This window comes from Poromitra crassiceps (assembly GCF_964638095.1).
Source record: "Poromitra crassiceps genome assembly, chromosome: 2".
Classification (NCBI taxonomy): Eukaryota; Metazoa; Chordata; class Actinopteri; order Beryciformes; family Melamphaidae; genus Poromitra; species Poromitra crassiceps.
Genome location: NC_139624.1, coordinates 97,539,122 through 97,550,182, shown reverse-complemented (window position 1 = coordinate 97,550,182; position 11,061 = coordinate 97,539,122). Strand labels below are relative to the sequence as shown.

Below are 11,061 nucleotides of genomic sequence, written 5' to 3'. Positions count from 1 at the left end.
CTTTAGACCACCGCTGGTGGTGGTGGGGGCGTTCGTTATTGTCCAGTTGTCGCGCCGTTTCCCCTAACATCGGCTCCGTGCCGTCCTCTGGGTCCGCACTCCACACTGCCCGTCCACCTTCCGTTTGTGCGGCTGCCTTGGTCACACCAGCCCAGTCGGTTGTGGTGCTGCTGGGTGTGTCTGTGCTCTCGCTCTCCACGACGACCCACACCTCACCAGATCTCCTCTGGTCTGCCAGCCTGCCGTCTCTCCCACAAGGAGCCATTCATCAGTCCCACACCTGCCTGATTGCGTGCTGCGCTCCAGGTGTGTTGGGGGAGTGTCCCACACCTCACCTGCCTGATTGCGTGATGCGCTCCAGGTGTGTTGGGGTCCCACACCTGCCTGACTGCGTGATGCGCTCCAGGTGTGTTGGGGTCCCACACCTGCCTGACTGCGTGATGTGCTCCAGGTGTGTTGGGGTCCCACACCTGCCTGACTGCGTGATGCGCTCCAGGTGTGTTGGGGTCCCACACCTGCCTGACTGCGTGATGCGCTCCAGGTGTGTTGGGGTCCCACACCTGCCTGACTGCGTGATGCGCTCCAGGTGTGTTGGGGTCCCACACCTGCCTGACTGCGTGATGTGCTCCAGGTGTGTTGGGGTCCCACACCTGCCTGACTGCGTGATGCGCTCCAGGTGTGTTGGGGTCCCACACCTGCCTGACTGCGTGATGCGCTCCAGGTGTGTTGGGGTCCCACACCTGCCTGACTGCGTGATGCGCTCCAGGTGTGTTGGGGTCCCACACCTGCCTGACTGCGTGATGCGCTCCAGGTGTGTTGGGGTCCCACACCGGCCTGACTGCGTGATGCGCTCCAGGTGTGTTGGGGTCCCACACCTGCCTGACTGCGTGATGCGCTCCAGGTGTGTTGGGGGAGTGTCCCGTTTGCCTGTCAGGCAAGCAGAAAAACAAGAAAACACCACTCCAAATAGAAAAAATATAAACATGCAATATCACACTGGCTTCCTGGTTACACTTTGTAACACTTATAAAAATAGTTTTACTGGTCTCTGCGGACTGGCATGGTCTGACATATGACATGTGGTGGGCCTTTATCCATTTATTGTGTCTGCATACCCCTGCTGTACTTTTTTACAGTGTTAACCTTCTGCCTACTGTAGGTGCTCTGTGAGGGCATATTATTTGTTATCGCATTCTTCACTGACTGTTTGCCCCTCTGATAACTAAAAAATGAATAAACATACTTAAAAAAAAAAAAAAAGTTTTACTACCAAACGGTTCAGCTATATTTAGAATCGGGAGACTCAGACCAAAACTTAAAAAACTACATAAAAAATATATTTTCTTTAAATCCGCAATTTGTTTATGTTTTGGTCAGAGTGAAATGTTATGTGGTCTCTCCTGTTTCTAAATATATCTGAACAGTTTGGTTTGAACAAGTAAAACTATTTTTATAAGCATTTTTTTTTACGAAATGTCTATGGGAAAATAGATGGCGGTTGAGGTCAGGTACAGTGCTGAAGCAGGAAGTAGGCGGCCACTTTGCCTCTATTCACCCGGGCGTCCGGGTAGTGCAGCAGTAGATTCCCTGCCTCCTAAAACAGGGTCGCAGGTTCAAGCCCGTGTTACCTCCGGCTTGGTCGGGCGTCCATAAAGGCTGACTGAGGCACAATTGACCGTGTCTGTGGGTGGGAAGCCAGATTCTGTGTACATGATTGATTGATTGATTTAAGTGTCATGCACTCAAGGTGCCCAACCCCCCATGGGTTTACAAGACAAGAGACAATAAAAGCATCACACATTTACAGCATTTAAATTAAAAATAAAACATTCAAAGTGCAAGTCACACAACAGTAATTTGTAGGACAGTAATATAAAACATACTGTAGGCTACATACATCAGATTCTAAATAAGAGGTTCTGTCTCTGCTCCCATGCTTGACATATAAAATTAGCAGTGAGGAAGATTTCTTTTTTGAAACAGCTCAAGTTTCTCATAGACATGGTCGTCCAACTCAAAGAAGTCCACATAAATAGAGGACATTTTATTAAAGAGTACCTTGCGTCATAGTAAGCAGTGCAGTAAAATAGGAAGTGAATCTCATTTTCGATTTCATGTAACTCACAAAGTAAACAGAGTCTATCATCTTCAGGGGTAGCATTAAACCTGCCAGTTTCTAGTGCTCAGGGAAGGATTCCTGATCGTAACTGAGCACACAGAGATCTTTGTTGTCTGTTCAACACACATACTGTCCTTTATAAGGTGATAGGTTCTTAGTTTTGGTTTACTCCATAGGTCAACAGACCATTTTTCTTTATACAGAGTAAACATATCACTCTACTTTCGGGTGTCACAAAGTAACCTATTATGAAAGATAAATGATAAATCGTTCAGAACAAGAAGGGATTTCACTTCATTGGCCCAGGGGTGATCATGAGCGGTGTCCCAATGGAACATCTTTTTAGTGAGTCTCTGATCAGACATTGTCACCAATCTATTCCAGAGTCTCAGTAGGCTATTTGACCTTTGTGTCTAATGCTTGGGGGTTACCAACCCATATCACCAATAATGGCCAAAACTGGAGTGAGTTTATGAACTCCAAGAAATGTTAGCGTATGGCTCTTTGATGTACAGTCTTACAGCTTAGATGATCATGGAAGCCCCAAACACCAGAAGCATAATCCGACACAGGGCAGACGCATGAGTTATACGGTTGTGCATAGGTAGCGGAACGCATCTGAACTTGGGGGGCCGGGGGGCGTGTCGGGGCGTGTTCTAACCCTACAATAATATGCCCACAGTCTGGTCATCAACTTTGATTCCTTCGTTGGATGCCTTAATTTTAAGAGCTAAGTCATTGACAAAAATGGAAAATAAAGTTGACATCTCCTTGTTTTACACCAAATTGTTGCGGGAACCATCCCGTGGAATATTCGTTAACCTGGACACGAGCTACGGCTGCTTGATAAAGAGATTTAATGGCATAGTAAAATTTCCCATTGATCCCCGTGTTTAACAATCTATATTGAAGAAGATCCCTATTTATCCAATCAAACGCCTTCTGAAAATCTATGAAACAAGCAAAAGTAGACCGTTTTTCTTTGATTCTTGCACATACAATAGAGGTGACTGCATAAATATGATCAATACAGCCTCTATCTTTTCTGAAGCCGTTTGGCTCATCCACGAGCGTACATGTCCTGGTTGCTGCTGCACTAGTGCCTCGTCTGGTCAGTCAGGGTGCCTGTGTTTTGTGCATTTGTTTCTATTCTTATTTTTTCTTTTTTTATCAATTGCCGGTATGAAAAATAGCTGAAGTACAGTGAACGGCTGTACAACCGCATGGAGTGTTGGGCACTTGGCTATAGGCTTCTCGCCCTCCCCCATTTTCCTCCAGCGACCCCTTCCATAAATAACGAACGGTCCCTTAGCAATTAATCTCCAGACAAATCAAACTTTGCTTTATGAAAACTTTATTTGAGGTTTAGATTATCAATCACATGCGAACACCACTCTGCACAAAGGCAGAAAGGTTGAGAAAGCCTTAGTCCATTTCAGTAGAAAGGTAAACTATTATTCAATAAAACATAATGGCTCCGGAACTCTGGAAAGATTAGTGATATTGCAGACGCAAACCTCATTAAATATGATATACATTGTACTCTATATTAATATATGGGAATGCAATTAAAATATTGCATTATAATCATTACCTGAACTGTACAGCTATTGTATACAATTTATATTTCTCACTCTTTTGCCATATTTAATCACACTTTATAAACTATACATCACTACCAATCAGTGTTTCAGTTCCACAACGTCCTCATATACGTCACTACATGAAACATGAAAATTAGACGACACAAAAACATGAGAGCAAACTGGCTATTCAGTGATAGCTGTGACGTTTTAGAGAGCAAAGTGGGAACTATAAGGCTGCACTCGGTATAGCTAAGGTTGTGACTGTCAGATATCCCACCCGGTCACGGCTCACTGGTTAGCATGATTTGTGGAACGGCTACACTACAGGATGTGTGAAGATGTGTTAACTAAACCGTAATGCCTCCTATGAATGTACCTTATGATGTTGAGGCACTTTTCCATTTTGTTGAATCAGACCACAGTGAAGTAAAGCATGGGATAACCTAGATCATATTTAGCACACTTAAAAGTAAAACATAACCTTCACGTACACAGCTAAAATCTGGTGATATGTTCATTTTAACTGTTGCTAAAAGCAATAAATATTAGATTAAATTATTTTCAAAATTAAAAGAATATCTGAAACAACAATTACATTCAATCCTTTCTAAATTACAGTTATCACAACATTTTAGCAGCATTGCCTGGGCAACTAACCAAAGTCAATTGTCGTGACAATTCATAAACCACTTCAAGCACTATGCTTCAAAGAACAAAATACTAGGCCCATTTTATGTGCAATAAAGCCTTAATTATGGAAATAACAGAAAGAGAAGCTACTGTAATTGGTCTACAAACACATTGGCAATGCTCCAACCAGAAGTATTCCCTCTCAACACAAATTATTTCTTTCTTTCAGAAAAAAAAGAAAATATTAATCCAGTACAGTATCATCTTGAAAAGTTTGTAGAATTATAGGCCGCGAGCCGATACATTCATATATTTCTTTGATTCCACATCCACAGTACTAGAGGTGTGTGAGCTGTCATCCTCTCACTCACTGCTCATGGTGCCATCTTCATAGTGCAAAAGCTAATTACTGGGTTGTGTGGGTCTAAGCAGAGGGGAGTTACAGCCATTAGCTACCCAGCCAGAGATGTAGGGTCTCTTCTTGGCCGTGCGTGTTTGGGTCTGAGCAACTTCAGTTGATCCGTCTGTAAAGAGGGTTAAAAGAAACATGTTGAGTAAGGTACTGCATGTTTGAAATCTCAGACTGTGATGTTGTATTAAAAAACATGTTGAGTAAGGTACTGCATGTTTGAAATCTCTTAGACTGTGATGTTGTATTAAAAAACATGTTGAGTAAGGTACTGCATGTTTGAAATCTCTTAGACTGTGATGTTGTATTAAAAAACATGTTGAGTAAGGTACTGCATGTTTGAAATCTCTTAGACTGTGATGTTGTATTAAAAAACATGTTGAATAAGGTACTGCATGTTTGAAATCTCTTAGACTGTGATGTTGTATTAAAAAACATGTTGAGTAAGGTACTGCATGTTTGAAATCTCAGACTGTGATGTTGTATTAAAAAACATGTTGAGTAAGGTACTGCATGTTTGAAATCTCAGACTGTGATGTTGTATTAAAAAACATGTTGAATAAGGTACTGCATGTTTGAAATCTCAGACTGTGATGTTGTATTAAAAAACATGTTGAGTAAGGTACTGCATGTTTGAAATCTCAGACTGTGATGTTGTATTAAAAAACATGTTGAGTAAGGTACTGCATGTTTGAAATCTCAGACTGTGATGTTGTATTAAAAAACATGTTGAGTAAGGTACTGCATGTTTGAAATCTCTTAGACTGTGATGTTGTATTACATATTGTACGTTTCCTGTACCTTCTCCTCCGCTGAAGGTATAGGCGAATAAGCCACTGCACCACAAATGGCCATATGACAGCAAAGGCCAAAGTGCTGGGAGAAATGTCAAAAGGCCACCAGATTGGTTTCTGGGGAGGGGTGGGGGGTGGGGGGGGAATGCACAAAAAGGCCGATCAACAGTATGTCAAATAAAATTGTGGCTTACCATAGTGGAAAAACCGGTTAAAAACAAACATTTAGCCTCAAATTTAATTTAGCTGAGAGACAGGTTTTTGGTGAACGATACAAAGGTCTATCTCTATATCAGTCGATCATGAACATCGTCCAAATTAAACAAAAGATCAGTGTGACATCTTGTTAACGGTTTACCTTGCTGTTCTTGTTCAGTGGGGGTGATGCAAACGTTGGAGACAGAGCCATTGATCTTGTCTGGATAAAGTATGAAATAGGAAAAGAAAAGTCCAGTAATGTTACCTTTGTCAAAGGAAGAGGCACTCACTCACCAGCAAGATACAGTCGAAATGCTAAAGTTCAAAATGTAGAAATTGATTAAAATGCAGTGTAGGACAATGTTGGTCAATTCTTTAATTTAATTTGCTAAAATTCAGCCACATTAGCTTCTGTGCTGAAATGTCTCTTCTACACACTGAAATCATGGATTTAGTTATGAACTCAAAATGAACTTTCAATTTAGTCAACATTTTAGTCATATCATATTGACTCAATTAGGATTTTAGTCCACAAAAATAATATTATGGTAAATGAAAATACATTTGCTGCAGCAGCTCTTCAACTGTGTATTAGAACAATTATACCCAACTAATACTCTCTCAACGCAAAGTCACTCATATTATGTATTTTGTATTGTTTTCATGTTTGACTCTGTATTGTAGGGCTTCCAGCCATACGGTTGGAAACAACTATTATATTGACCGTGAACTGTGGTGAGGGAGGGGTGGGGGGAGGGATTGGGGAATGTCTGTTGAATGTAATGTAATGTTATTTTCTTGTCTAAGTTTGAAAATAAAAAAACACTTTAATCTAAAAAAAAAAGAACAATTATCAGCACGGCATCAGTGTGGACTGCAATTACAACATTTATATATTTTCTCTATTTGTTTATCAGGGAGCTACACACATTCACTTCATCCATGTGTTTTCAGTGTATGCTAGTGCTTCATGCTAACATTTTAGCATACACTATGCTAAAAGATAGTATGTGAGTGAGTAGCATTAAACAAAGAAGACTGGCTAATAAAAAAAGTTATTAATAATGTTTATTAGATGGCCTGTAGATGATGACATCACAGCAGCACTGGTCTGACCTGGGTGGCAGTCAGAGCCTCCAGGGTATGCAGCCTCTCCAGGACGCTCTGCATGTCCTCCTGCAGTCTCGCCAGTGCCACCACAATCTGCTCATTCAGACTGCCTCCAGGTGTCCCCGCTCCCCCCCAGCGCCCCCCGTCCCCGTCATCCCCGCCCCGCATGGGCCCCGCGGCCCCAGAGCCCTGGCCAGAAGACCTGGAGCCTGAAACACAGCAACACAGAAATGTGATACTAGAGCAGCAAAAGGTGAATACAAGACTAATGCATTATGATGATTCATCTTACTCACTAAGTTCACTCTGCAAGCAACATCATCAACAAGTCTGTGAGATCAGTAAAGGGTCTAAATGATTTTGAGCTTGCAATTATAATAATAAACTTTATTTATAATAATAAACTTTATTTATATAGCACAATTCAAACATAAGATGCCATTCAAAGTGCTTTACAGAAAGATAAAACAGTTGGATAAAGATAGAACAGTAAAGTAAACAGTTAAAAAAAAAATGAGAACAAATGGGGCCCAGGATAGATATAATAAAACAGGATACAGATTAAAATAAAAAGAAGATAAATGTTAAGAAAATGCCCTTGTAAAAAGATAGCTCTTAAGATTTTTCTTAAAAGCATTAGTGGAAGAGGAGTTCTGCAACTCTAGGGGAAGGGTATTCCACAATTTAGGGGCATAAGAGCTAAAAGCGGCCTCTCCGTATCTTTTTGTTCTAGACCGCGGAATGTGAAGTTGTGACAACTCTGAGGACCTAAGGGCTCTGACAGGAGCGTAAACTGATAAAAGGTCATTAAGATACGGGGGGGCAAGTCCATGTAAAACTTTAAAAACCACTAAGAGCACCTTAAAATCGATTCTAAAATCAACCGGTAGCCAGTGGAGAGACTTTAAAACAGGAGTTATGTGGTCAAATTTCTTAGTGTTTGTCAGCACTCTGGCAGCTGCATTTTGAACCAGTTTCAGCTTATTAATGACTTTTTTTGAAACACCGGTGAGAAGTCCATTGCAGTAGTCTAGACGACTAGAAACAAATGCATGAATTAGTCTCTCGGCATCTTCATGAGAGAGGAAAGGTTTGACTTTGGCAATGTTCTTAAGGTGGTAGAAAGCAGTTTTTGTTACATTTCGTATATGGGCATCAAAGTTTAATTCTGTGTCAAATATGACACCCAGGTTCCTGGCCTGGGAGGTGACATGAAGCCCTCTGCTTTTTAAGTGGGTAACAATGGTTTCCCTTTTTTTCTTGTCACCAATTACCAGGATTTCAGTCTTGTCCTGATTGAGTTGCAGGAAATTATGGCTCATCCACTGATTAATTTCGGAGATGCAGTTCAGGAGGTTGTCGATGGGTATAAGGTTGGGGGGAGTGACGGATAAATAAATCTGCGTGTCGTCAGCATAGCAGTGAAAGTCAATGTTAAATTTTCTAATAATGGCACCTAAAGGAAGGAGATACAGATTGAAGAGGATAGGACCCAGGATGGATCCCTGGGGCACACCACAGGGACTTTGAACTCCCATTGAGGAAAATTCATTTATATAGACTGAGTATTCACGGCCACAGAGATAGGTTCTGAACCAGTTCAGGGTAGTGGGGGAGAGACCAACCCATGAACTGAGCCTAGATAGAAGGATCTGATGATCAATCGTATCAAAGGCGGCGGAGAGGTCTAACAGGACTAGGATAGAGAGGTTGCCTTTATCAAGGTTAACTCTAATGTCATTTACCACTTTTATCAGGGCAGTCTCAGTACTGTGCATGGCACGGAAGCCAGACTGGAATTCATCAAGGATGGAGAATGTGGAGAGATAATCCGATAGTTGCCAGAAAACGAGCTTTTCGATGATTTTACCTAAGAACATAAGGTTAGAGATAGGCCTGTAGTTGTTGAGAATAGAAGGGTCTAGGGTGCTCTTTTTAAGAAGGGGCTTGACTATGGCGCTTTTAAAGGTAGAAGGAAAAATGCCCGTTTGAAGGGAGTGGTTGATTAGAGTTAATAATTCACCAGAAAAACATGTAAAAACATTTTTAAAGAAGCTAGTCGGGATTGGATCAAGAGCACAGGTAGATGATTTAAGACTGTTGATTGCTTTGTTTAATAGCATTTCATCTATAAGGTTAAAAGAACTAAAAGAGCTTGTCGGAGGAGAGACAGGGAGGATTTCTGCAAGGTCACCAGTACGATTTGTGGAAATAGCAGTCCTTATATTTGTTATCTTGTCTCTAAAAAACAGGGCGAATTCATTACATTTGGCTGTAGAAAGCAGATCGGGCTGTGTTGAAAGTGGGGGGTTTATTATTCGGTCAACAGTTGAGAATAAGATACGGGGGTTGTTTTTATTTTTGGCAATTATATCAGAGAAGTAAGCTTGCCTAGCAACTTTGATGCATTGGTTATAATTTAAAATATTTTCCTTTAAAAGGTTGAAATGGACTTGCAGTTTTGTTTTCCTCCATTTACGTTCTGCCCTTCGACACACTCTTTTAAAAGCAGCTGTTTCACTGTTTTTCCAGGGGGCCCTGGGTTTACTAGTAACTTTCTTGACTTTGAGAGGAGCTACGTGGTCCATGCTTTCTCTTAGTCTTTTGCAAAAACAATCAACCGGGTCATCACAGGTAGGATGGAGGCAAGTAGAGCTACTTTGAAAGACAGACATAAAAAGTTCAGGTGTATCAGAATCAATGTGCCGTTTCTTAAAAGTGCATTCAGTGACATTAACCTTATTACAAGCTAAAACAGTAAAAAATATACAGAAATGGTCAGAGATAGTAAAATCAGTAACAGCTGTAATATCAATGGAAACTCCCCGAGTTATAATAAGATCGAGGGTGTGACCATGTTTGTGAGTGGGTTGATTAAGGTGCTGAGTGAAATCCAGGGAAATCAATAAATTAATAAAATCCAACGTTTTGACATCTGTGGTGTTATCAATATGCAAATTAAAATCACCCACCACAGCAACATCATTGTGATTGGCATAAATGATAGACAGTAGTTCCGAAAATTCATCTAAAAAGTTTGAATTGTGTTTGGGCGGCCTATAGATTGTAACCACAACAATATTAGGTTTGCACTTTAAAAGGACTGCATGATATTCAAATGATGTGAAATGGCCAAAAGTTAATTCTTTATGTTTTAATGAGGAGGAGAGGATGCTGGCCGTGCCTCCCCCTCTCAGGCCATTTCTGGTTGAGTAGGCTGAGCTGAAATCTGGAGGGGTGGCTTCATTAAGCACAGCCTGGCCATCCATCGCCAACCAGGTTTCTGTTAAAAACAAACAATCCAGTTTTCTGTCCTGGATGAGGTCATTTATAATAAAATATTTATTTGTTAAAGACCGTACATTCCAGAGTGCCATTTTAAGTTTAGTTTGGGTGTTGGGGATTCTAATTGAAGGGGCTAGGCAGTGTGTTGACAGCTTCAGTGGGACAGTAAGAAGATTATTCAGTTTCACACCAGATTGTTGCCTTTTTACACTTCTGTATGTGATTAGGACAGGAATACTCTGCTGGTCACAATCAAACTGAGTAAGTGGGCTTTGTAATGGACGGTTGACAAAAGGCATGCTGGTAATAATCTCTAGAGAACAAGTTAATGGCTCTGTCCAGTAGGGGGGGCTAGCGGGCGAGACAGTTCCTTGAGGAGACGGAGAAGAAGTGCGTGACGTAGACAGTGGCACCGGTGTGGAGGGTAGTGGTCAATTATGGAATGAGTGGACTGCGTATTGCAGGTTAGCCGCTAGCATGCTGCTGCCAAGCTTGTTTAGGTGAAGACCATCACGTGCGAATAGAGAGGAACGGTCCCAGAAGGTATCGAAGTTGTGGATATAGTGAATGTAGTGGAAGCTACACTCCGCCTGCAGCCAGGTGTGAAGGCTGAGAATCCGGCTGAACCGAGATTCAGAGCGGCCCAGCGTGGGAATTGGACCGGACAGGAAGATGGATTTTCCACAACAGTTTAGTAGAGCAAAGAGGCGGAAAAAGTGGGCCCTCGTCAACAGCGATTGCTGGAGGACAGTGTCATTTGTGCCAACATGGATTATTATTTTTGTGACGGACGAGGGGAGAGCGGCTATCAGACCGGGGAGTTTTTCGAGGATAGTGATGGTTGTGGCTCCAGGAAAACAGTGTGTGATCGCATTTACAAAGCGAATGTTTCGCACAATGGAATCGCCGATTAACAGTGTGGATGGAGGG

General features: G+C 41.8%; 1 protein-coding gene across 2 annotated transcripts in view; it reads right to left on the bottom strand.

Annotated features, from left to right (window-relative positions):
* Positions 1-3,488: 3,488 nt before the first annotated feature.
* The window catches only part of acbd5a (acyl-CoA binding domain containing 5a), a 30,799-nt gene continuing 23,226 nt past the window's right edge, over positions 3,489-11,061 (bottom strand). For both annotated transcript variants that reach the window (XM_083655849.1, XM_083655850.1), the window contains 4 exons: positions 6,853-7,055; positions 5,897-5,956; positions 5,546-5,655; positions 3,489-4,859 (listed from right to left, as the gene is read on the bottom strand). In XM_083655849.1, coding sequence (XP_083511975.1) covers positions 4,847-4,859; positions 5,546-5,655; positions 5,897-5,956; positions 6,853-7,055 — 386 coding nt within the window. In that variant the 3' untranslated portion in view covers positions 3,489-4,846. The remainder of the gene's footprint in view (positions 4,860-5,545; positions 5,656-5,896; positions 5,957-6,852; positions 7,056-11,061) is intronic.